At 40.8% G+C, this 27885-nt stretch overlaps 1 protein-coding gene across 1 annotated transcript; it reads left to right on the forward strand.

Moving 5' to 3' along the window:
• Positions 1-23: 23 nt before the first annotated feature.
• On the forward strand, positions 24-27885 carry CEP41 (centrosomal protein 41). Its single transcript, XM_072652719.1, is given in 13 exon segments — positions 24-144; positions 3971-4034; positions 5794-5831; positions 5833-5905; positions 11302-11349; positions 15881-15942; positions 17653-17722; positions 19254-19392; positions 22383-22534; positions 22945-23012; positions 24073-24187; positions 24542-24757; positions 25474-27885. Coding segments are annotated over 13 exon segments (1263 nt in total). The 5' UTR covers positions 24-111; the 3' UTR covers positions 25659-27885.

Consider the following 27885-nt stretch of genomic DNA (forward strand, 5'->3'; position numbering starts at 1 on the left):
TCATTGGAAGGCCGGCAGAGGAGGTTAGAGGTAGGAAGAGGAAAGTAGAGGCGGCAAAGGGGGAGGAGTCGGTAGCGGCTGGAATCCCAGGAGTCTGTCGGTTGGAGGAAGATGTCTTCCCGAAGACACATTGGGGATCCTGAGGTAAGGGGGAGCTTCGGGCGATGGGAGGAAGGGCCTGCGGCCCGCGTCCAGGGAGCGGGTTCCACGTGGGCTGCTGGGGACTTGCGCCGTTGGGTGGACAGGGGGCTCCGGCAGAGCCGGCGTGATGCGACGCGAGGAGTCCCGAGCCCCGCGGCGGTGGCGGGAAGGGATGCTGGTTCTGGAGGGAGAAAAAGGAAGAAGGAGGGGAGAGGCCGGGAGCGGGGACTGAGCGAGGGAGGGAGGGAGGCCGCTCAGTTCAGTTCAGCAAGCTTTAGTCAGGAGACAAAGGAGAACGAACCGGACCCTGCCTTGGAGGAGCTCAGGCTCTGCGGGGTGGGGGTCGGGGCCGGAGGCGCTGATTCGGAGAAGGGCAGTCTTTGCTGGGGTGCTTCCCGGCGGCTCGGGTCAGGAAGGCCCCCTGGGGACTGGTGAGCTTTGCTGGAGCCGCAGCTGGAGGGAGCTGGGGGGTCTAAAAGGGAGGTGAGAAGGGAATGCCTCCCAGCTCGGGGCCCGCGGAGCGCCGCCTGCTTGAAAGGAGCGGGTGATGTGAGAGTAACGTGGAGCCTGGAAGGCCGCGGGGTGGGCTGCAGAGAGCGCGGCCTGGGTCCGGCCTGGGCTTGAGGGTACCGCTTTGGGAGCAGCCCGGCAAGGTCGCCTGGAGAGGGGCGCGGGGAGCCGTCGAGACCCGTGCGGAGGCCTTTTGGTAGAAGAGGACCTCCAGGGACAAAACCGAGGATCTGGTGGGGTAAATGATGACCGCCCTGCCCAGAAAACGGACCGTGCTCCGCGCCCTGACCTTTACATCGGGGCCTGAGCACTCTCCTGTTTGAGGACGGGGTGCCTTTCACTTCGTGTTTTCAGTTTGTCCGCCTGAAATACTTTTTAATATAAGGTAGCTTTAAATGGATCCACTTCTAAATTGGTGCAAAAGTCACTTCCCTTAGGGGACTTTGCCTTAGTATCAGAAGTCTAGTTGAGAAATCTTGGGCAAGAAGGAAGAGGTGATTAAAATTTGGGGAAATGTAAATCTGTTTGACTGGCTGCAGACTCTTTTAAAATGAACAGTTCCCTTTGGTTCAGTTTCCAGTGAGCTGTGTAAATTGGTTACCAGATCCTCATCTCTTGTATTTGACTCATCTTTACCATTCCTGCTTGCTTTTAACCGTCTTAAATTCAGACTCTTGTTACCTGGACTACTGAAGTGGCTTTACTGGTCTCTTTTTGTTAAGATACTCCCTTCACCAGTCCATCTTTTACAGCAAACTGGTTTAATCTCAAGATGCTACTTTGATCACTTTACTCCCTGACTGAGAAACCTCCAACTAATTCCAACAGAATAAAATCCAAACCTAGCCTGACATTTAAGACCCTACACAACTTTGTCCATTTTCAGTCTCTTATTTTCTGCTATACCAGCTTTTCATTTCAGTCAAACTGTCTCAAGCTTTCAACAGCCTGCTCACAGTAACCAGAACATGGCAATTGAAATATGGTACCTCTCCCACTCCTTTTCTCCCAGATGAACTTCTATCCTATAGAAGTCAACATGGATGCCATCTATCTTTATTTATGAAATCTCCTGACAGTGATCTCTTTTGCCTCTGAGTCTCATGATTAAATACATTAGAGAGAAGTATAAAGCAAATTACTATTTGAAGTCCCAAGGATGATGGGTTGTTAATAACCAGGGTAAGGAGGGGACATTTCATAAAGGAGAGGAGGTGGTAATTGAGTTAAAGCATAGGTTGTTGTGTTTGCCCTTCCTTCTCGAAAAGGATCGTGACTTCAGGATGATGACATGAGTTGCAGTTGACTTTGATTTGAGTGAGGGAGGACTTTGCAAGGTCACCAGCTTCACTTTCTTCTCCTGAGCCATCTGGGTCCAGTGGCCTGATATTCATCAGGATGACTGGAGATGGCCCAGGATGCACTGGGAGACCCTGGTCCTTTGAGCCTTAGGTCTTATCACATTCTCACTTTGAGTGAGATACACCCATTCAATGAATAGGCTTCTCTAAGTAATTACTCAAGGGATGGCCCCCTTCAATCCAAAAAAAAATAATCAAACTGGAAGGGGAAGACCCTCAGGGTTCCTGGGTAAAAGAGAAACAGTCATCATTTAATATTTACATTCACTCTGTACTAGGTGGGTGGGGACTTGTCCAGTCCATGAGCACCAGAGTGAATTGGGTTTAAGGCTTGATCTTTGAGCAAGAAATGTAGCCAACAAACCCAGAGGAAAAAAGGCAGCTTTGGGCCATGGAGTGCACCTTCCCCTGGGTAGAACGTCAGAGGAGGAGAAGAGGAGCTGCTACTCACTCCCAGGTTGTGTTTGTCCTTTGTTCTCAAAGAGGACCATGACATCAAGGTGATGACATGACTTGCAGTTGACTTTGATTTGAATGAGGGAAGGTTGTGCAAGGTCACCAACCTCACTTTCTTCTCCACAGCTTAGGTAGGAATTAAATGGATAAAACCTGGGGTAGAAAGGAATATTCCAGGAAGAGAGAGCAGGGCAAATAAATAAGTACAGAGAAGGCCAACTACTTTGATGGCAGAGTTGTTGAATTACAGATATAGCATAGAACATATAGAGAAATAAGGTGTGGGTATCTTTGGGTAATATCAGATTGTTGTAGGCCTTGAATTCAAACAAAGTAAAAGAATTTTAATTTTATTTCGTAGGCAATAGGGGCCAATGAAAATTTTTCAGCAGAGGAATAATGTACATAAGAAAAATTATTTTGGCACTATTATGAATTTCAAAGAAGGAACTTTGATTAGATGTGATCTAGGGAAGACTTCATGGAAGTGGTGGTATTATTTGAGCCGAGCAGTTGGAGGCTACATAGGATATGCAGAGATGACTTTTCTCTTTCCTATTAAGCTGAAAGTGCTCAGCCAAAAAGGGCCATGTTTTCATCTGTCTTTGTGTCCTCTGTATTTGGGGCCCTCAGGAAATATTTGTAGAATAACTGACTCTCTTTGGAGCAGTCTTTTCTTTGCCTCCCAATCACAAAGAACATTTATATGAATGGGAGAAAACCCTCATTGGAGGGAATTATAAAAAGTGTGAACTGTGATAAATTTATGGATCTTTAGCAATAATAGAACACAAGTAGTATTTAGATTGTGGTTGGTCAAGAGCCAGAAATTAAACTAGTTACTGTGGATTAAGTGAGGCAGTGTGATAAAGAGAATTGAGAGCTAACCCTAGGAGTCAGGGAAGAACTGAGACACCTAGTGTCTGTGTGGCCCTGGACAAGTAAGTCACTTAGCCTCTCAGCATACCAAACAACTCTTTTTTGTGTCCTGGGGCCCTTGGGCATTCAGGGAAATGGTTTCTTTTGGACCTATTCTCAGAATACTGTTTTTAAATTAATAAAATTCATAGGATTACAAAGGAAACAGATTATATTCAAATAACAGTTTTCAGAATGTTTAAAAAACAAGAACAACTTTACAGATCTTAGGTTAAGGACCACTGCTCTTTAACTTTTAGGCTACAGAATATTTGATTATCTGCATTTGTAGAGGGAGCTTCCTCACAAGAATTTCTCTCTTCTGATGAAATCACAGATCTGGACACATGCAATAATGGGAAAAGAAAAAAGAAGCCTTGCATTTTAAGAGAAATGTATGGATTTCATGTTAACCTATCACTTATTTGTCAACCTATATAGTCTTTCTCTTCAGTGTCCCCTGACATATGTGACTTGCCTGCCCCAAATCTTAGCTGCTATTTCCTAAACCTTGGCATTCTCCCCTTTCCTTCCACCTTCATTTTTCCATTAGCCCAATTAATGTGGCTTTTCTTTCCTTCCAGTTTCTGACCAAAAGGATTCCACAGAACCCAAGGTATCAGCATGTCAAGACTAGACTTGACACTGGTGAGTAGGGATTAGAACTTTGGAGAAGTTATGGTCATATTAATAAATTGTATAATGACAAATAGTCAGCTGAGCAGCTAATTGGCAGGAGCTAGTGAATTATAACTGGCAGAATTTCCAGTTAGAACTTTCTGACCTAGCCTTTCTGAAGTCTGACCCAGGCTATATGCTTGATGTTTTTGTGGGATTGGGATTTCCTCATTTTCAAAAGTTACTAATTAAACAAATTATAACCACTTTATTCTCTCCCATATAGTGGTTACAGAGATAGCACCTGTATTGGTGTTTGAGGGATGGAGAAACTGAGGCATCATGAAATTTTATACCATGCTCATTAAGTTAAAGAGCTAAAACAAAATCCAAGGATCTCCTCAACATTTCTGCTTCATATTTAACATATTTCTTCCCTTAAATTGGAAACACTGTGATATGTATATATATTTTTTTTCTTTTCAATCATTTGAGTGTCTGCTGCATGAAAATATCCCATGATGTTAAGATATTAACCATCGCTTTGTGATGGCGTTTCTGATGGATCATGGTCACAGTGATGGTCACACTGAGGCGCATTTACCATTACCTAGGATTCTCTCCCAGCAGCCATCCTCTGCTATGACTGAGGAAGAACACTTCATGAAACAAAGGTGTTCACTTCAATCTTTTCTTCTAGTTTGCCTCTTCCTCATAGTGCTTAATTATGTACACAGTTCATCACTTAAACAGATTTAAGTGTTTTAAATAGGATGTACTACTGCAACATACAATTTCTGCCTTTAACCAAGGAATTCGATGCTTTGTAAATATTCGTCCTTACAAAATCCCTGGTTTATGGAGAGATGAACAGCAACCCTACTTATAAAGAACTGGAAATTGAGGCCCAGAGACTTGGAGTCCCAATGTTAGGAAAAGGAGTCAACACAAGAATTTCAAGGACAGAGGAATCCTAGAATCCCAGGAATCCTGCCTTCAAGTCCAATATACTTGACTTTCTCTGCTGTTTTCTCCTTTCCTGTATTTCTTCTATCATCCAATACCATCAACTACGCCATCTCCACTTGTCTACACTTCTGGAATAAACCCTTCTGTGAGGTCTGCACCCAAATTAAGAACACTTTGTTTACTCTGGGATACGCCAACATAATGGAATTTTGTGCATCCAGAATTTTAAAGGTTGTGATTAGTTTCAGATGGATATTTTTTCCTTTACATTTCAATGTCATTATATTTTCATAATTTTTCTTTTTCCTGAAAAAGGTCTCAGAATTATTATTTCTAGTGGAGGAAAGTTCCTTCTCTCCCCTATGAGATCAAGGCAGAAGTTTAAACTCCATAACATTGTTTGTGAAATTCTTAATTTTTTTGTAAAGGAGATGTTCGTAGTTGAATTTTGTAGTGCTCATCAAATCCTTACATCCTTCCACTTGATGATCTAATAAACTATCTTTTAATTAGCTTGATTATGGTTTGGGGGAAGCAAATGTAATTTTTTGCTTAAAACTCAAGTTCAGGTTGTTTTTTTTTTCTAAGTCAAATATTGGAATGTTTTTACTTTAGTTTGAGCTTTTTTATTGCTCTGTGAGTTTTGTGCCACACTGAAATGTGGGCTTCAAGTGACTTGGAACTCCAGGTATAAATGGATTTAATCTATAGAGTTTCAGAAGACTTTGCAGTCAGAGCAGTAGAAAGAAGCAGGAGGCTTACCGAGCGTTTTGAAATCCCAGGCTAAATCAATGGGTCTTCAATTTTTTCTTACAAACAGTGGGCGATTCAGAATTCAACTCAAGAGGTTATGAATTCCCGTGATGTTGCCTCCTGTCTTCAACAAAATAATCTACTCCCGAAATCTTCAAAGACCTCAGTCTTCTTCCTGGGTAAAGATTCCTTTTTTTCCTCTGTTTTTCTGAGTCTGTAGTTCACTGGAACTTAAATACTGATTTGTAAACAGTCAGAAATCTCAGATTTTGAACCTCCATTTTTTTTCTTCTTTTCGTATGTACTTCATAATCCTAAGAGTATATCACTGACTTTACAGAGTGTTATCACAGCATCATTAATTGGACTCAGTCCCCAGTGAAATTTCTTATGTGTGTTATTCAATTACCCTTCCACTGTTCTCATGTTTTAATTATTTTTCATGGGTGCCTAGCTCAGACCAGAGCTACAGCCTTATTATCCACTCACTCATAAAGTCTTTAGTCACCACTTTTATCTTTTTCTAATTTAGAATTTTTCTGACTTTCCAAAATACTTAGTTTCTTGAGTTTTCTGCTTTCTTTTGTCTTTCTTATTCAGCACTACACTTTTATCTCCACACTTCTTCTTTGTCTAAATGTCTGCTAACTGGAGTTAATAAAGGAGAACTGCTCTACCTTTCATGATTTCTACCCCTCCAAAACAGGACACTTCTTTTCAGAGAAGGGAAGTAGAGAAATGTAAATATATCTCAGTCACTGGTGTTATGGCTTATAAAACATTGTCCAAGTTAGGGCATCATTGCCTGGAACACTTTCTTATCGTATTAGCAAAATGCAAATGAAATTCATGTTAGGAAGTAACAGAAAAGAATCTAATTTAATGAGTTGTGTTGACTAGATGTATCCAATAAATGAGAATCACCCTTGACTGAGTCAGTCGAGAAATGACAGATTTTTCTGTGGATTTTTATTTTAAAATTTTGTTATTTGCCTTATCTTCTTAAATGATGGTCACCAGAAAGGCCATTGGACTGGTCATCAGGATACCTGTTAGTCTTGACCTTGGCAGTAATTCACTCTTTGACTATTAGCAAGGTCTCAGTTTCTAAGGTCCCTTTCAGCTCCAAAATTCTGTGATTATCTGATTCTGTGTTATATATTCTGAGGCTGCTTTAGAGCCCAAGAGAATTTAGCATATTAAAAAATGCTATAAATTTGTACACAGCTTTAAAAAACACCAGTATAAAAAAATCCAAACTTAGATACCTTGTAATTTAGGATGTGGAATCTTTATTTTTTTGCTTTCTTGTATTAGTAAAGTAATTACTTTAACAATAACAATTTACATTTGTAAAGTGCTTTCATGATTACAATCCTGTAAAGTATAGGTAGTAAAAGTATTCTTATCCATCCTCATTTTACAGATGAGGAAACTGGCTCATAGAGGTTGACTCTGCCCACAACCACACAGCTAGTTTGAGACCCAGAACTTGCATCTAATTCTCCTGACTCCATGTTCGACCCTCTTTGAATATAGTGTGTTGTCTCTGTAGTAAATTTCATTCATTGAACAGATATTCATTCTATCATCAGATATTCAGTTAAATGCTCATTATATAAGGGGTACTGTACAAAAATTAGCTAAGACATTTTATCATGGAGCTTAAAGTCTAGTAGAGAAGATAGGACAGATACGTAAAACCATGAGAAAATTCATAGGAAAGTACAGAGTACCATGTGCAGTCTGAATGGGGAAAGCTCAGGGAAGGACTGGGAAAGTCTTCAAGGAAGAGATGGCATTTTCAATGGATAGAATTTCCAGACATGGAGTGGAGATCAGGGAGATCATTTTAGTCGCAGGAAACTGTGGAAGTCTATAAGTTGGTTGTCAGTTTTCCTGGAAGGTAGTACCTTTGGAGAGATGGAAACGTGGGAAGGATACCATATTGCAGAAAGTTTTGAATTCCAAGCCAAAGAACTTGTCAAATAGGCAATAGGGAACCTTCAGAAAGTTTTGACCAAAGGAATACCCTGACTCATCTGCGTAGAAGGAAGATTAATCAGGCATTTGTATAGAGGAGCGATAGGAAATTAATTGGAAAGATAAGTAGGGGTTGGATTGTGGAAGCCTTGAATGTCAGGTGTGATGGGTTTGGGCTTTTTACAGTAGGCAGTAGTGTTGAGTAGGGGGCTCAGTAGGACCAGGGTGTTATTTCAGGAAGATTAATCTAATGACAGTCTGGAGAATAGATGGGTGCAAGGGTTGTCAGGAGACCAGAAGACCAGTTAGAAGGAGGCATCACAGCGGTTGGGATACAGTGTAACAAGGGCCCGAAGGAGGGCAGAGGTACTAAAATATGAGTCATTTGACAAAAAACTCAGTTCAGGCACAGTACTTTAGGAATGCCTCTTTCTCAAAACAGGCTGTACAACTATTAACATAAAATGGGTCCTACTGCCAGTTTCATTAATAGAATGTACTGACCAAAAAGCTCTTGAATGAACTGCGAGCCAGTATGCAAGGCTGTGCCCAGAGCCAACAGCAGTCTAAGTGGGGCAGGCTGGCAGGATGCTATCTCACTTTTCAGGAAGACGAGAGTCCAACCTTTAGATTATGTTGGTATAAGTACTTAGCTGCTTAACCTCACTGAGCCTCAGTTTCTTTATTTGTAAAATAAAGATGTTATGCTTAACCTCACAGAGATCAAATGAGATAAAGCATTTTGTAAACCTTTAACCAGTGTAAACATCAGCTTACTAAACAGGATAAAACCAGATTCCTTCCTTAGTCCTACAATTGAAACAACTTGCACCACCTTTTCGTCTCTCACTTCAGTACTGTTTCTGAGATTCTGTTTCCTTGGGGGAATGCTAAACAGTTTCTGACCACTTGTCCTAGATTTTGGTTTTGGTTTTGCCAGTGTTGTTTAATGGTTTTGAAAGACTCCTCTGCTGGCTTCCCCCTTGTATAAAATAACAGAACAGCGCTAACCTAACTCACAGGGTTGTTGTGAGGTTGCTACAAATGATTGTAAAAATATTGTGTAGACTTTGAAGTGCTATGTAAATGCTCTGTGTAACTGTTTAACAATCACTTAATAAAATTAATAAACACAAGATGATACAGCAATGGTATAAAATACTTCGTAAGTGGAAAATGCTTTTTAAGTCATCATGGAAAATATTACTTTCAGTAATAAAGACTGTGTAGGATCACACTCACTGTTGTTTTATTTCTATTATGCGTCCTGGGGAGCTTAAGTACAAAGTGGCCCTCACCCACTGCTAGGGAGATAATAACGCTTGTCCATAGCTGTCCCACAGACTGTGCAAGTTTTCAAAATTGTGTACATAAGATACTGAACTCTTTTACAAACATGAATTTAGTAAGCCATATTAGAAACTCAGAGGCTCTGGGTTCTGATTCTGGCCCTGCCACTTCTCAATCATGTGAACCTCAGCGAATCACTCAACCCCTCTCCTCCTGGTGCCTCAGTTTCCCCATTAATGATTTCCTCAATACAAGAAGTATAAAACTATAATATTTCACCTCATGGCAGAATAATACAGGATATATAATTACAAATGGCTAAAAATCACAATGTGTAGTGCTATGCAGACAGCCCTAGATGTCGAGTCAGAAGACTTGATTTCAGAACCTGGCCCTGTCTCTTAAACTGCCAACCCTTGTAAGTTTGAGAAAGTCATTTAATCTTTCTGGACCTCAGTTCATTTGTAAAATGAGAAGGTTGGGAAACTGGACCTCTAAGGTCCCAGTCCTAAATCCATGATCCTATTGGGAATATTATCAATTCCCCTCATTGTAGGAGTCAGTCTCACTCACCCTTGCCTTCAGTGGGATGGGGTGGGAAAAAGATTGTCTGGGGACAACTTTGAATTCCTTTAGAGCATTTTTTAGTACATTCCTAGTGGGAAAGACCAGAGTTAATTCTAGGACTCTGTTTGGGGGGGTTCAGACCTATTCTAGACTGGACTCCTAAATAGACTGAAAACTTCAGGAAACTACTAGAACTGATGGTATCTCTAAAAACCTTTGGAGTAGAAATGACTCAGTTCCAGGCCAGACTTTCCAAGGTTTCTCTCAACTAAAACCACTGCTTCCCCTATAATCCACCTATAGATTAGATAGACTGAACCTGCCCTGGGCACCAGGACCAGTAAGGACATATGGCTTGGTGTTAACACGTGTAGTAAAACTTGATTTTAGTTTGGATTTTGTGAAATAACAATATGAAGTATTAATGATAATTGAAATAGAAGACTGTTTTATGTATATGGCTAATGAATCTCCTGAATTTCAGAGCAAGGAGTGTATCTTTGGCCCAAACCTGAAGACTAATTTAGAGGCGTTCTTCAGCTGTCTAGTTACTACCATCTTAGAGACATTTATTTTTTCTAAATTTGGCTTGGTTAGGTCTCCCAAAGGTATGAGTACAAACTATCCTTAGGTAAACTTTATAAAAGGGAAAAAATCAAAAGCTTTTTTTCCTTTCCAGGTGGCCTAATAAATACTTCCCAAATTGACTTGAAACAGACCCAGTAAAAAATGGCAACATCTGATTGAAAGCAAAGATTCCACCCACTCACTAGAGCGATCCTGGCTGGCCTACTTTTAATTTGAAAACTTCCCAAACCACCTTGGCTAGCATTCCCTTCATACTGTAGACCCGACACTTTACAGGGAACTGGATGTGATCCACTGTAGTGGTAAACCTTGTTGTTTCCTAGAAAATCCAGTCTTCTGTGAGCTTGACAAGGCTGTGTGTGGTTCAGATCATCACATCAGCCTGACTTCTAGAGAAAAGGAGAAAATGTGCAGACCCAGAGGAGGCTTCAGGAAATGTTGATTGCATGGCCACGCATGCAGACAACACCCTGGACATTCAAAGGGTGATAACGTCTGGTCCTCCTTTCTTGGCCTGTATTTCCACAGAGAATGATTACTGTGGAATAAGCAACTTGGACCTGTGACTTCACTGCTCTGGAGTACTCCCAAGTGAGGAAACTCCTCTGCCTAAGCAGGTTGGCACTTCTTTTTCGATTTAGAGTCTTAGTTGCCTTAGAGTGCTGAGAGGCTTTTAATTGACTTTGCCTGAGGAGAGGGTGTCACACAGCCAGTCTGTGTCAGTGGTGGGACTCGAATCCAGCCTGATTTTCCTGGCTTCAAGGCCTGCTCTCTATCCACTATCTCCTATGGCAGAATGAAAGGGAAAAAATTAACTTTAAGTCAGAAAAAAAAAAAGTAGATAAAACTTGTCTAAGTAATATTTTTCATATACTGTAGGGAGATAACTCTGGGGCCTCTAAATATTCACAGGTTGTGTACCTATGCCCCAAGCTATATTTTTTCAAAACATTCCTCTGCCTTTTAATGAATAGAATAGTTCATGAGAAAAAAAATTGTTTACCTAGCTGAGCAAATTTATGTTCTTCAGAATTCTAGTGAGAGTTGAGAAGATTTAGAACAGTTTTGTTTCTCCCTCCCTTATTCCATTGTATTACTCATTTTCTTATATTGAAAATCATCTAAAACCTTTATTCTCTTTTTGTAGGTAGCAGTATGACCAAATATACTCAGAAACTAGAAGAAATTAAAAAAAGTAAGTAACACTGAAAATTAGAGGAAATTGAGGTTTTATAATTGCCATTGACTTTTTCATCCTTACTATTGTGGTTCTATGAATATTCATGTATCCAGGGCTTATTGTCAGGTTTGGGGTCCAGGGAGTGAGTGTGTTTGTGTGTGTCTGTGTCTGTGTCTATATGTGTGTCTATGTGACAGAGAGAGAGAGAAAATGAAGGAAGGAAGGAGAAAATTTGAGATACATAAGTCTAGAGACTGAAAGGGGTATACAAATAAACTAAATTGTGGAAACCCAGAGGTGGAGGGAAGGAGGCAGAGGGAGAAAAGGAAGGAGAGAGAGAGGAGGTCAGGGGTAGAGAAAGAAAGAGAAAAATAGGGAAAAAGAGGAGGAGATGGGGAGGGAGAGAGAAAGGGAAAGAGAGAGAAGAGACAGAGATTGGGAACCAGAGGTAGGCATCTTGGAAGCCATTGTATGGACCAAGGGCAGCTTAGAGACTTTGTCTTCTGCCTTTGTGTCACAGTCTCTGCTCAGTGAACAACCCACACCTGTCTGGTTATCTAGAATAAAATGTCAGCCTGTAAAATTGGGGGATCTGCCAGCTCAAGGCCTGCTGGTCTTTTTTTTCTTTCATTCCACAGGGGGATATTCATATTGAGAAGTAGGTTATGGGCTGCTGGAATGAGCACTGGAATCATGAGGACGGTGTAATGATTGCAGCATCGTCTAAGACTGCCTTAGCAGCTTGGAGCTAATTGCTTAACTCTCCTATCTGTTTCTCCATATTCCAGAAAAGGATAATAATCCTTCATGATTTTTTTTTAGTACAACAAACCATAAAGTATGACTAAAGTGCTTTGAAATCCTTTAAGGTATTATTATCTGCTTTTAATTCTATTCTGGGTCTAATTTTCCTCTGAGAACATGTCCACCTCATGTTTTTATTATTATTAGGCAAAAGTGAGATGCTGTCTAGTATATTGAACGGGACTGTGATTTTTCATGCTAGGTACAAAGCTCTTAGAGAATATCACACACCAAGATCACAGTTAACGCAGAAGTTTGGAGTGTGGGGGGGCAGTCTAATACTTCCCACGTGGGAACACTGACGTGTTTATAATGCAAAAGAATAGTCAGCTAGACAAAGCAGAGAGATGCCTTGAAAGAAAAGCCAACTTGTTTATTGATGGAAGTTCCAGACCTGGGCCTGAACTAGACCCATCTTCAGGAAACTTGTCCAGTCAGGGACTATTTTTCTCTCAACAAAAACCTCTAGATTTAAAAGTCCACTTGTTTCTGCGCTTGGTGAACTACTAGTGACTTGGCCAAACCAGGCATTGGATGTGGGCTTGAGAGAAGCTTGACTTGCTCCTTCTGTTTTACACTGTGAAATGGGAAGCCCTTGAGGTCAGAGGACCTGAGTTTGACTCCCAGCTCCACCGCTTAGTATTCACACAAGTAAACAAATCTGAACCTCAGTTTCCTCCTCTGTGAAAGGCAGGGCTTCGACTGTATGACCTCTAAGGCTCCCTCTACTTCTGGCTCTGTGTTCTATGGATATATACTCTTGTGAGAACTAGCAGTAAGGACAACCTGAAAAGTTTTGGTTTTATATCAAAATCTCCCCCTTGTTCTTGTTCTCTCTCTCTCTCTCTCTCCCTCTCTCTCTCTCTCTGTCTCTCTCTCTCTCTCTCTCTCTGTCTCTCTCTGTCTCTCTCTCTCTCTCTGTCTCAGTGTACATACACATTTTTTTTTACCAGTACTGTCACTGAAATTTATTGGGTATAGTACAAAATTTTTAATCACTTCATTTTCCCCACTCTAAGCTTTTTTCGGTGTTTTCTTAATATTGATTGCTCTTGTTTTGACTTTGCCTGGAGGGCAGCTGTTTTTATAGTTTTCATTCATAGCCATCTTTTTCTTTAGGGGCCATTATTAAGATCAGCATTTAAAAGGATGCCCTTAAGAACATCTCTAATGATGACATCTTCCAAAACTTCTTGTACTCACCCTTGTTTCCTTTTGGTCGTGCCTAGTTCAGCTGGTGGGATGTAAATCAGGTTGAGCAGTGTAAGCTTGTGGTCTCTTATTCAGTGGTCCGTTGGAAGTACTTCACTGTAGGCTTTGTAGAAAAGGTACTCAAATTCACATGAAAACCTTATCTTCATAGGAGTTTTTACTTCTGTCTAGATTGCTTTAAATCCCTGTAAAAAAAAATAGCATTTCAATTGTAAGTGTTGCTACAACATTGTTTCTTTTGTAACAAAATTTTAAATGGAAGTTATATCCCCAAAGAAATACCTTTGGAACTGAGTACATGAAGATAGTTCCTTCACTTTTCCTCTTTAGAGTTATGGGGTTTCCTTTTAGTAAGACAGGAGGTAAATATCACCTTGTTCCACACCACTTCGTGCCGATTACCTGACTAGAATTACTCTAAAATCTGTTTTTGGAACTAAGTCTAGGAAGGTGTTTCCTTCACTTTTCCCTTTTAGAACTGGAGGTTTTCTTTTGAGTAGAAAGGGAGGAGAATATTACCGTTTCACAACACTGTGAACTAATCATTTGACTCCGATTACTTGAAATGCCACGTCTTTCTGTTGCTATCTCGACCACAAACTTTGTTCTGTTGCTTCCTTTGATTTCAGCCTTCCACTGTGAGTCTAATTTCCCTTTTCTAATAGCTAACTCAAATTGAACACTCCAAGCACAGAAAACGCTTTGTCATTTGAATATACTTTCAGTGGTACCTGGGTAAAATAAGGACTTTGTGTCTATTGGCTCTTTATAAAGCCTCTCCTTGATTTCTCATGGATAGATGACACTGGTTGGATGCTGCGTGAAACACCCCGGACAATCAATTCCCTGTGCTTCCAGTAACTTGAGAGTAGCAGACTTAGAATGCAAACTTACTGGAAAATCAAAACTTGATATGTTATCTGAAAGTGGGTTTATCTGTCTTCAACACAGAGTTTTGAGAGAAGCCACATTAGTAGCAGGTCCATTTTTAAAGCTGTGGTCGCTCTTGGAAGGACGGACTGTTGTGGGGCTTTCCAAGTTATAATTTTTTTTGTTTTAAATTTACTGCAAATATTTAAGCTCACTCTTATAACTGAGTAATAATGTCAGAAAGTCCAAATGACGGGTGTCCTTCTAAACCAGAACCAGGTATGTGGCCAGGATGCAAATAAGTCGGTATGATTTTTTTCTAGTACTTTTGACTAAAAAAGTGCAAATGGTTTTTAAAAATTCTCTTTTTCTGAGGCCAAACATTGAGGGATGGATGGCTGAGTCAGTTTTCTGGATGACGCAATCATCATTTCACTTTAAAGGACATTTCAGTTGTTTGTCCTTTGGATTCAGGATGTGAGGAAGAAGCATTCCAAAACTATGTTACCATCCCAAAGAGCATCTCTGCTGCCACAGTGCAACCTAATTGAAAAGCTCTGGTGACTGACTTTCTCTATAGATTGATTTCAATACTAAGACTTAACCTCAGTGATTTTGCTGAGTCAGTGGTATGTTTGGTAACTTGTGTTTTTTTAGAGGCCCAGCCTTTTGGACCTCTGTTCTGGCAAGAATTAAGAGTTTGTTTTTATTCAGGTTGCTGAATCAAGAAGGGGCTACACCTTAACTTTTTAGTCTATAATATAGGAAACTAAGTTGCAGGAGCAACTGCTCATTTAGGATGTTTGGGAGCCAGGGTTCTCTAGTTTCCAGTAAGAAATAGCTTTAAGATTTTAGCAAAAATACAGTTTTTAATATAATTTCCTGGTTGTTAGCCTTATAATTTTCTATACAGAGTAGGTATCCTATTTTTGCATATTAGTAGCTATGTCTGTGCTAGGTTTTCAGACCATCTCTGAGAAGCATTAATAATTCCAGGTATATAATCTTAAATAGCTTTAATCCTTCTTTATTAGTTTATGCCTTGAATTGATGCACCATTTGTGGTCCAGCCAAAATTAGAAATTGTTCAACTGACCTCCAGTCTTGTCTAAGGAGTCAGTGGCAAATGCAAAAAATTCATGAAAGGGGGAGAGTTTAACATTTAAAACTTTCAAGGATGGCTGTGTTCATCAAAGAAGTCCCAAAGGAGTTTGCTCTGCATCTTGCCAACCTAAACTTATGTGGAGTGGGCTAGATTTGCTGTGATTGAATTTGGGATCTTGAAACTCTGCTATAAAGGATGTAGTTGGTTTGATTTGATGAAATTACAAACACATAAGCCTTTCAGTTATGACTTGCTGAGCTCAAAACTGTCAAGAGACCTGTTAATTTGTATTGGTACTTCCTTTATGGTTCTTAAGTGGGATTAGAGATAAGAGAAACCAATACTGGCAAAGCACCAGTTGCTGCTTTAAAATAATACCTATTTATAAATAATACCCTATCTCATGGGCAGAGTTTGCACTCTTAAGATCTTGGCTATTTAATTTAAATTATCAGGCTTCATAAGCTTGTCTTTATTGAGAAACAGTGCTCCGGTATACCTTGATGGCTGCAAAGAATTGACTTAGCCAAATACTTGTTCATTCTTGTTTTTCAGATTATAGGTACAAAAAAGATGAGCTTTTCAAGAGACTGAAAGTTACAACTTTTGCCCAGTTGGTGAGTTTGCTTGTCTTTTGTTGGATTTTAAAATCACTAGTTTGTACAATGTCATGAAATGAGTTTTCAGATTTGGAATCTAATGCTAGAACTGACTCATTTTTTTCATATTGTGTATGTAATTGTATCTTTGCTTTTGTTACCTTGTGAAGTACAATGTTGTACTTTCTAACTTGAAAGAGGCCTGATTTGGAGTTTGAGGTTTTCATTTTTCTTGCACATTAGAGTTAATAGTTAAAATCTAGGTCTCTAATTCTGCCATGGTTGATTTAAAACTGTGGTATCAAAGTCTTAGGAACAGGGACCACTAATTGATACATATGGATCCCTGTGGGCTGCATATTGAATTAGTTTTTAAAATGTGATGTCATCTGTGTTTTATTGTATCTTTGTTCATTTTGTCAGATAATTCTCAATTACATCTTAATCTGGTTTAGGTCATGTTTGGCATGTTTAATACCTCTGGTATGAGACATTTGTCTTACTAAATCAAGATAGGCTAGATGATTTCTGAAGGCCTTTTCCTTTATTGTCCTTGATTTTGTGAAGATTTTTTATTCTTTTTTCTACCATGTGTAAGTTTTGCCGCTTTCAATAAGTTACATTTTTTATGCCTTAACTCTTCAGCCTGAAAAATGGGGATGAATCAGCCTCCTGAGTGAGAAAATAGGACTCTTGAGTACGGATTATCAGGTCCGTTGAGCTAAGGCCTGAAAAGTGCTTTGAGATCTTTGAATTAAAGCTAAATGTGAGAACAAATAATACTATAATAACTATATTTACTGTAATGCCAAATCTTAATTATATTTACTGAATGCAATCCTGTCATGCCATTGCAAATATTATGTTAGAGTCAAAATGCAAAAAATAATATAATTGCAAAGTTGCTTATGTGCTGCTTCTTTGGAATCCCTTTCCTTGGTGTCTCAAGTTTATTGTGGAATGTTTGAATTAATTACAAGTCATTCATTAAGTGCCAGGCATTGGGCTTGGTCTTAGAGATAAAAAGATAATAATGAAACAGTTCCTATACTTAAGGAGCTGATACTATATTGGGAAAACATGTAAACGTATGCGTATTTACAAAATATAGGAAAATACAAGGTCATATTGAAGAAATCAGGAAAGATTTCGTGTAGGAGATGAGCCTTGAAGTAGGGTCAACCTAGGAGTTAAAGATGAGGAAAGAAGTACATGGCAGGCATGGGGTAAGGGTGGTGGAGAAGCCTGGGAAAAGGTTTGGAGGTGGGAGATGGAAGATTGGATGAGAAAAATCCAGCTTGCCTGGATCATAGCATGTGTAAAGGGAAATGATGTGTGTGAATAGAGTAAGTCTAGAAAAAGCACGTTGGAGCCAGGTTGTGAAAAGCTTTAAATTCTAGACTGAGATGTTTGTATTTGAACCTATAGTCAATAGGAAACCATGGGAGCTTATTGATTGAGAGAGTGGCATGGTCAGACTCGTGTGTTAGGGATCATTCTCGGGTATTTGAAGTGTAATATGAAGTATAATAACCATCCCTAGAACCTCATAATGAGGCAACAAAACTGAGTTAGGGATTTAGGATTTGGTCTCAGCCTGAAGATATTGAGAATTTTTTTTAACAAAGAGGGTGGTTTAATATCAGACCCTTTCTCCACCTGCTCCAAAAGATAAATTTAACTCTGTCTAAACAGATGGACTTAGAAGTTTCATTCTTCTTCTGCTAGGTCATCCAAGTTGCATCCTTGTCTGATCAAACACTAGAAGTGACAGCAGAAGAGATTCAAAGACTAGAAGGTAAAAACAATGGGACTGGCTCTTAGGGCAACATTTGACTGAAAAGCACCCATCCAGTGACCCCCCCTGTTGTAATAAGGCTATTAGGGATTCTGGACCAGGACATGCTTGTTTATAATGGTGTTAGAGACATGCTTGAGACTGATAAGGTATCAAGGAAAATTTATTGCAGCAGAGTGCAGAGGAATTGAACACCTTTGGCCAAAAGCAGGCTCAAACCCCCTCCTCTCCCCGCTTTAGGAAGGAAGACCACTGACTATAGAAGTGCAGTGAGCTATATATACTGTTAGTTCAAGACAGATCTTCCTACCAGGAGACAGATTGGTCCGTTCTCCATTAGGTCACCATCTTCTCTACATGCCCATTACGTAACCACCCTTGGTGTGACTCCCCGCTTCTAAACATACTTTAGCATAGGACCCATGTTCAGAAAATGGAGGGATAATTTTATGTGGGGTGTGTCTGCTTATATGTATGAGGTTCATTAGGCAAGCGCAGTAAAGCAAAAGCATTCTCCAGGTTATTCTAGGTCATTTTTCTTGCTAGTTCCAGCTAGCTGTAGATTTGGTTCCTTTATCAAAAACTTTGTAACTTTGTGAAGGCCACGCTGTCTCTCTCCCGTTTGGCTGAGCCCACCTGCAGTCTGCTGGCCTTCTTATTACCTGACTTATTCTCGATGACTTCATCAACTAATAATAACTTCTGTGGAAACTTAACGTTTGTTGTCTCTCACATCAGGATCTCCTCCTACTCTTAGAAAAGTGTTAAATGATAACTTAACAATTCTTTCTAAATGCCTTTTAAAACTCTCTGTAACTGTACTTTTTGGAGATTTCTACCTTAGAATAGGTTCTGGATGTTTTATCTCAAATGAAGAGTAAAGAATAAAATCCATCAGTTGTACCCTTCTACAAGTGCCTTCCGAGGACTGAAATCTCTGCTCTGTGTCCTGGAGCAGCCAACAAACTACTGCTTTTTTATTGGGAAAGAGTTTAGTTATTAAAGACTGATGCAGGCCAGGAAGTTGACTATGAACAGGTTTCCTAAGGAGCTGATAGAAAACACTAGGTTTGTGCTACTCTGTATTATTTCCCTGGAAAGGCTGAAGAGACTCTGAAAAGGGCAGAGATTTATCTTGAACAAGTGGGTCTCACTCACTCCAAAGGAATAAAGACTGCTTTGTAGTTGAGGTAGGTATGATGGAGTCTCCTCATATGGGTGACGCCCAATTTTAACTCCAGTTACATATGCAACCCCAAGTTTGGTTCTAAAACTCAATGTTGAAATTATAGCCTAAGAACATAAGGTAAAAGGAAATGAAGGTTTCTTTGAAAACAGTCTGTGAGGAAGTAGGACACCATGATGTGTGAGTAGTGTTTGGTGTTTCAAAAATACTGACTAAGTCCAGGAGGTGCCATTTCACGTTGGCTCTTGTGTGGCTATGAAAGTACAATTTGGGTGCCCGCTGTCCAGGGGGCAAGGAACCTGCAGGTTGCACCTGACTGTATGTCCTCACTTTTATTCTCCATAGATCATAATTCTGCCCTCGCTATTCCTAATGCTGAAGACAAGACCAATGGGAAAGGCAGCCCCACTGAGAAGCCACCCAGCCCGATCCACTTCATTAGCAACATAGGAACTGGGGAATCAAGTCGGTCAACGCTGCAAAGGTACCCCCCTCCTCCCACCAACTACACTACCTTTGGCCAAAACTTTTCCACAGCCTCTCTGCTTCCTGCAGCTCATAGAGGGGAAGAAAAGGGTTGCTGCCTGGGCCTGGGCACACAGCTCTGGCTGTTCCTCCCCTCTTTGCCCTGCAGGCACCTGCCTGATCAAAATGTGAGTCAGGTCAGCCAGCAGCTTTCAGCCCGTAAACACTACTGAGCTGGTGTCAAACTCAATTCCAAGGCCTATTTTCCATTCGGTTTCTAGCAGCTTCTTGGTTTGTCATTTAAAATCTGTCTTGAGGCATGCAAGGTAGAGTCGTGGAAGGCACTGAGCCTGGAGTCAGGAAGACCCAAATTTCAGTCCAGTCTCAGATACTGAAAATGTAATCCTGGGCAAGTCACTTTACCTCTGTCTGCCTCAGTTTTCTCTCCTGCAAAATAGGGTGAAAACAGCATTCACTTCACAAGATCAGATGATAGAATGTTTTTAAAGCATGTTGTACAGTGCCTGGCACATAGGAAGTGCTTAATACATGCTGATTTCCTTATCTTCCTGTGACATGGCAGCCTTAAATCTGATCACATGTGTCATGAAGGTGTACCATGTGTTTGATGTTGGTGACAGACCCCTCTTGGTGGAACAGTGCAAACTCACCTCGATTTTTAGATAAACAACAAAAACACAGGGCCTAGTGATAATGGATTTATTGTGTCATCATATGATCATGCTAATATGAGTCTTCATTTTCATCTGAGACACTGTGGTGTGGTAGGAAAGAATCCTGGACTAAGAGCCCAAAAACCTCTGTTCTAATCCTGGCTTCACACTTCCTAGCTGTGTGACCTTGAATCTTTCCAAAGCTGAGCTTCTTCTGAAAAATTTGAATCAGAACTTCCTGCCCCATCTGCCAGTCTCACAGCGTCATTTCAGAAATCACATGAGATGTGTGAAAAGACCAGGAAAATTAATGTTGCACTGATGAGAGCTGGTGTTAGTGTTCCTGCGGCTGCCATTACAAAAATGAACATTGATTGGAAGAGGCCATAAGCCCTCAGAGTTCAGTGGCATTACAGTCCCCTTTCTGTGAATGTTTGTTCACTGCTGATTCAACTGAACATGTATCATATGCTGTGTTTGAAGGCATAACTACTATGTCATCTTTAAGGTTTTTGGATTTTTAGTGGGAATTTTGATTCAATAAGATGAGAAGGGAAATATAGATACATTGATCTTATTAGTTTGCCTAGGATCATAGAATAATAGATATAGAATTTGAAAAGAACTTCTGAGGGCAAGTACAATCCCATCATTTTACAGATGAAGAAACAGGCAAACAGAGGTGAAGTGACTTCCCTGGCTAGTTCCTAAACAGCTAGTAAGCATCTAAGCCAGGATTTGAATCTATATCTTCCTGATTTTGAGTTCCACTCCCCACCCCTCAGCAACTACACCCCACTGCCTCACCAAGGAATTGATGATCCTTGTGTTTTGTTTCAAAAGAAGTATATCAGTACTTATCCTTTACTTGGAGCATCTGGTCATTAGAAGCTACAAAGTGAATCTAGCACTGACATGAACACTGATTCATGCTACCTGAAGGATTGATTCAAAGACCATTCAAGGGAGATTTTCTTCCCATGATGTAGTGACTGTGACTTCGGCTGAAAAACCTAATGGAGATGTCTTAAATTCTCATCCCAGCTCTTTCTGGATTCACAAGTACCTTACACTTTGGAGTTTCAGTCTAAATGAGATGCTATTTGTAAAATGCTTTGTAAATCTTGACACACTATGTGAATGCTAAGTAGAATTTCTTTACTCATATGATGAAAAGAAGTGGGAAGGAAGGGAAAGAGCATTTATTAAACATGTGTCATGTGCCAGGCACTGTGCTAAGAGCCTTTTACAACTCTTATTTCATCTAATCCTCACAACAGCCCTACAAAGTAGGTGCAGTTTTACGATCCCCGTTTTATATTTGGGAAAATAAAGCAGACAGAGGTTAAGTGACTGGCCTAGGATCACGCAGCCAGTGTCCGAGGCAAGAGTGGAGCTCAGGTCTTCCTGACTCTAGGCCCCGCGCTCTCTACACTATGTTGCCTTGCCACCTCTTAGGTAGAAATATCTGTGGCAAATATTGAGTACTTACATATGACTTGGCCAGACCACACACAAATACAGAGGTAATACCACATAAATGTATACGTAAAAGATTGTTGTGGTTATTGATATTCACAGTACTTTAAAGCTGCAGTGGTTTGTGAAATTAGGGATTCCTACCACTCCCGCAGCTTTTAGTCCCTGTATAAGTGAGATTTCACCAGTTGCTCTGGTGACCAACCTTCCATGAAAGAATACCTTTGAAAGATTGAGGCTACTCCTCTCACAAGAATAACAAGTGCCACAGCACATTGTCCATTGCGTTCATCTCCTTTCCAGCTTAGCAAGAACCACCAGAGCTCTGAGGCTTCCCTGGCAATCCCTCCCAGAACCAAGGGTCACCTCTGTACCCTGATGAGGCATCACAGCAAGACCTTTGTAGAAGACGATGTCATACAGAACAAAAATATAAAAACTCTTCTATATTTTTACAAAATTTTTTCCTTCCCTCTCAACACCCCTCCTTCTCTGTTTACTCCTTTTTGCTGACGTCTTCAGAATTCCATTGGATTAATTGTTCCCATTTCTTTCTCCAAATGCTGCCCTTGTTGCTGGTGGTAGCATGTGCCCTTCAGGGTCTGTTCCCTCCCATCACGCTGGTGGCATAACATACATTCTTTGAAGGTAAGTGGTGCCACATAGATGCCCATTCCTCTTTGTGGTGATATTGAGGACAGCGGTGGTGAGAGGATGGGAATCTACAGTCTTCTGGACTGCCCTGTCCTTTTCCCCCTCCAGAGGCCATTTAGCATCTCTCTCTCTGCTAAAGGAGTGCCTTTGAGACTTTAGCCAATGACTCCCCAGTGGTCACCGCCTGTTTTTCCCTTCTCAGCGTCATCAGTGGTGTTGGAGAACTGGACCTAGACAAAGAGTCACTGAAGAAAACAGAGCCCAACTCTAAAGATAAACCTTATCCCGATTGTCCCTTCCTGCTGCTAGATGTCCGAGATAGAGATTCTTACAATCAGTGCCATATTGTTGGAGGTATGAAAGAAGTCACACAGTGACATGGTCCAGGGGACAGATGTGGTTGTTAATGTTGTCAGTAGTTAAGCTTTGAAATGTCCCTCACTCAGCAGTTAAGAAACTCACATTGTGGGAAATTGCACATAAGGAAATGTATGATTCATTTTTCCCTATGGTCCAAAGAGGAGCTCAGGGCAGGGAGCCTTGTTTTTTTTTTTTTGTAAATTAGGGCACAGCTGAGGAGGTTTCAGAATTTGCTTATCATATTCCTTTCCCTGAAGTGTTTTGCGTCCATTACCTGCTAATTTGGAGTAGGCATTTTTTCTATTTCGCATTTTAATTTTAAACTGACTAGGAAGACAGCTGGGTCTAAACTGTGCTCAGATAAATAACTAACTTCCTAAACCTTTTCTCCCTTTTTATTGCAGCTTACAGTTATCCAATTGCCACCTTGTCTAGAACCATGAATCCTTATTCAAATGATATTCTTGAGTATGTATCCTTCAGAGCCTCTTGAGGATCCAGATGATTGCTTCAGGTTGTGTCAGAAGTAATTGTTATTAACATCCAGGGCTTGCTGTGGGGGCTTGGAGGGGTTGCTATTAGTATTGATTTAAGAATTTCAGGTCGTTTCTGCTGCTTTTGAGATTCCTGGGTCTTCACAAGATACTTTCAGATTATGTTGTGCCAGGCAGAATTACTGTTCCCCACTCTTGATTGTGTTCAGGACAAAATCAGGTGGAAATGTCTGCTTCGTTGGCAGCCAACCCAGAATAGTTTTCAAAACAATTTCCCTCAATAAGGCAGAAAAACATGTTTTAAGGGGTGAAACCAACTGCTGTGTTGACAGAGACTGACCCTCACAACCTGTTGTTTTCTTCAAAAACACTTTTTCCTACTTCATAGACATATACTCCCCCATTAGAATGTTAGCTCTTTTATGAGGAGGGCTTGTTTCATCCTTTGTACTTGCATTGCCAGAACCTAGCATGGTGCCTAGCATGTAGCAGATGTTTAATAAATAATTGTTGATTGATTAATTGATAAGAAGAATTATAAAACTGTTATCTCGTGTCTGCTCAGAGCCAGCATTAAGTCCAAGGCATTAAGTGAAGATTGAGCTTCTTGCTAAGGTGGTGAACTTAATTCACTTGAGAAATAGCTAGGAAGCATGTCAGGAAAAGGGTTGAATCCCCAGTTCCCAGGCCAGCACTTGCTCAGGATGCATCTTGCGCTGTGGACTGTGGACCACAGATACAGAGTACTAGCCATGATCTTGTCTCCTTTCCCTGAATGATTGCTATGACTCAGTAAATCAGATAGCTACAGTAAATGTGTCTTCACAGGAAACAGGTTTTTCAGAATAGGTTCTTAAATAGATTTTCTAGATGCTTTTTTTGAGGTTCCCCTGGAAATCTATGTTGTTTACAATATCCAGATGTTAAAATATTTCTTTCAATTGATGCGTTTTGGGGAGGTCAGTCTGGTTGATTTCCACTTAAAATTAGAAAATGCTCACTAAAGTCTGTAAGAATCTTAACTACTCTGACTCTTAGAAAAATGCCCACGGCAAGATTATCATCCTCTATGATGATGATGAGAGGCTGGCCAGCCAAGCAGCCACCACCATGTGCGAACGAGGATTTGAGAACCTCTTCATGCTCTCTGGAGGTGAGCAGAGTGGTTTTGATTTGGTTCAGTTTCTTGCTGGGGCCTACAAACAATATTTGTATACACCTCCTTGAAAGCCTCCATATTCCATTTTCCTCTGACCCTGAGAATTGCATTTTCTTACAAGTCTCATTGCTATGGCCTTGAAGCCCAGTGAACAAAAGAACTGGGGCCTGGGAAAGGATATTAGAATTCCTCTGACTGCCAAAAAGAACTTCCATTGTCTGGTGGTATTTGATTTGATACTGGAACCGTTGAGAAACATCTCTGCTCTGTAATGCCCGTAAAATTTCTTCTAGGGACTGCCATGGTACTGTGATACCAAGTGCTTTTTCTTGAACGATTTATACCCAGGTCTGAAAGTCTTAGCCCAGAAATTCCCCGAGGGACTGATTACTGGGTCACTGCCACCAAACTGCCAGCAAGCCCCAGCTCCTGGGTCTGCCCGAAAACGATCCAGCCCTAGAGTGCAGACTCTGTATGCTGAGAACAAGTGGAGATTGACCCCAGAAGATCTAAGAAAGATAGAACATTATCTGGGAGAAGAGCAAGGCCCCCTGGAAACCCCTGGTAAGATGTGCATGTGTGCACACACCCTACACACACATGGCTGGGCCAGGAATGATCTTAGGAAACATCCAAATCTTACTTCTTCCCTCGATCTTCAGATGAGCTGTTTGCTGGAGTAGCTGGGGTTCTTCTCATTTTGCTCTTTACAGTACTTCAGGATTGAATATGACTTCATATTGGAAAAGCTTGATCTCTCACAGAGCATGTAGGTTCTTAGAGGATTTGGGGAGGGGGGTTTCAGGAAGAGCAGTGTCAGGAAGGTGGAATAGCCCCACCCAGAATCAGTCCCAAAACGCAGGTGGAAAGGCCAAGAGATGCCTCTTGAAACAAGAGTAGGTGTCTCTTAAGATCATGGAGGGGCCCTATTTGGGACGGGGCCCTAGAGGGCATCTTGTTCAACTGCTTCATTTGATGTGTATCCTTCAGGCAGGTCTTGAGTTAGAGTGAAAAGAGACAGAATGGCCTTCTAATGACTCCTTTTTTGGGAGGTTTTAACTTCGTTTTACTTCCTCGTTAGAGCACTCTCTACACATCCTCTTACTACCTTCTTTGTCTTCTCTTAGTCTGTTTTCTCCTTTCCTTTGGGAGTAGGGAGTGCAAGGTGACTGTGGAGCCCTGATCCCATGGGTTCAGGCCCTCACTAACTTAAGAGTCTATGCAGCACGCTGTACTCAGATTCAGGCTTTCAGCTGTGGCCTCTTCCTTCTCCTTTCCAGGCCGACTGAGCCGTGGCAACTCCTCTGTGAGGGATCTCAAGGTCACAGGTGGTAGTTCCTCTGGAAGGGATGCCAAGGTTACGAGTGGCCGCAGCAGTCAGAGTCTGTCTACTGGGAACACCGTCAGCAACTTGAATCCCCGCTCCCTTAGCAGCGGCTACCTTCAGAGCAAACCCTGGAAGTAAAGACCTTGGCAAATAAATTATTTCCCATTTATGGGAACCCCTTAAGCACTTCCCAAGTTGGTAATTTTCAGAAACTTCTTCAGAGGACAGACAGTGACACATGTGATGATCTCCTTGGGGAGGACTGTCAACAAATGACCCTCTCAGAAAATAGAGATGCATGACAGGCTCTAGAGTCTTCCCTGCTGTTTACAGAGTATTGAAGTCATCAACTTAAATAGGAAAAGAACTCTCTTTAGTGTCTTTTGTTTTCATTGTGCTCCAATCTGCTTATTTGTATCCCCATTTTTCCCCTCCTATTGTAAATGCTTCATTTTCATCCGCTGGTTGGTGGCTCCCAACTATATTTTCTTGCCATCTACTGTTCTTGATTTTATGAAGGAATCTTCAACCAAGCTTTCAAGATGACTTCTTTAGGAGTTGTCCCAGGAGCTCCCAGTGATTCTTAGAGTCCATATTGCCATCTGTCTCCACACCAGGTGTTGGCCACTTCCTTTCAATCTACCTTTCCAGCACAGGATGCAGGTCCTGCCATGAATCTGGGGGCTGGGGGCTATGGGTATTGATCTGCCCATTTGAGGACAGAGTGGAATAACCACTGAGAACTTCCTAAGACTTGTCTCTTCACTTCATGGTGGGCATTAGTAATGGCGCTCAGTCATTATAGCACAGAGGAGTTGTTACTGCATAAGAACTCAAGTGGTTGATTGGGTTTAAATGTCAGTCTCCTGCTAGGCTCGTTCATGTTAGGGCAGTAGAAAATATGGCTACTTGAAGTCATCGCCACTTTTTCTTCTGCTAGAGCTTCTGGCTGAAGAGGGAAGGGTTGTATTTCTTTGTCGGAGTCTTCAGCTCCTGTCAGTCCTTGCTTGCATCCTATGTGCCCTCCCACATCCTTCCTCCTGCCCCAAATATACAGTATTAGTTGAATTGTGTAATCTGTCCAATTCCTTCCATATTTTTCATTCTTATCATTGACCTCTGACTATGGAGTTATGAGAGTATTGGCTATATTTAGGCTGGAATTTTAATTCAATATTAACTGAATTGCTCGGTAACTGACTAATTGACTAATCAGTTCTTTTAGCCTGTCAGGAAGACTTTGGGTAAAGGTAAGGGATTCCAAAATGTTTGTGGCCTATAATCTTTAGTTTTGATATAGAAATAATTGTCATGGCAATGTGATTTTTGAAAATCCAAATGAAAAATTGTCTTCCTTGCATTGCTTTGTCTTGACCCTCTGTTTTTTTCTCTTCACAGTCAAGTTCCCCAGGGACACGGCCCTCAGTGGTAAGAGAATCAAATGAACAGTTAGACAGTATTTCAGAGAGGCCTGTGAGAAAACAGCTTATCTGGATTAGGGTCTGCTAAAATGTAGTCCTTTGTTTTCATTTCTTGAAAGTAGCATTTTCCTGGGTTTAGGAATCCAAGACATTATGAAGGGGAGGGGAGGGGGCCGGGTCAAGCCATGCTTGAAAAAATGTTCATGAATTGTCTTATTAAAATCCAGCCAATATTTTGCTAGAAACTTGTTGTCTGACATCCTCATTCGCCCTTTCAGCCGATGCCAAAATGCTGCAGTGTTTATAAGGCACAGATAGAAAAAGACATTTATTTTAGCCCTATGTACTGTTGAGAAAAGCAGCTTGTCACAAGCATTGACAAGATTTTCAGCCACTTGACATAATTTTTAAGAAAAAAAATCTATTTTGCTGCAGAACAAATCCCCTCACTACTCTACCATTTGAGAATGGCCAGTCAGAAGTTCTACTTACCTTCCTGCCCCCATTTGAAAAGTCAATCAGTGTCTTCCTGTTTGCTCCCATGACCACATGACACTAGATTATTGGAGACTTTATTATCTGTACATATTTTTATAGTATGTTAACAGAACCTTTTAGGTTTGCTGCATGTTTTAAATTTCAGAGGTATTTACAGAGTTGAATGTATTTTATAAATATTTTTGTGTAGGTGTAATAGTACTCTGGTCCTATTGGTAAGGGCTTTTAAATTTAACTGGGCCTCAGAAGATCTGTGCTGATTTTGCACCTTAAATGTTACTGTCAGACATTCTGGACAAGTTTTCATTCTATGTTCCAACCATTTTTAATGTTTTTCTTTAATAGTTTCCTCATTAGCTTAATGGTGTGCTATATTATTGTTCAGTTGATCAGTGATACTCTGTGTGATTAAGATTGTTTGAAGATTAAAGTACAATGCACAGTAA

This window comes from Notamacropus eugenii, chromosome 3 (assembly GCF_028372415.1).
Source record: "Notamacropus eugenii isolate mMacEug1 chromosome 3, mMacEug1.pri_v2, whole genome shotgun sequence".
Taxonomy (NCBI): Eukaryota; Metazoa; Chordata; class Mammalia; order Diprotodontia; family Macropodidae; genus Notamacropus; species Notamacropus eugenii.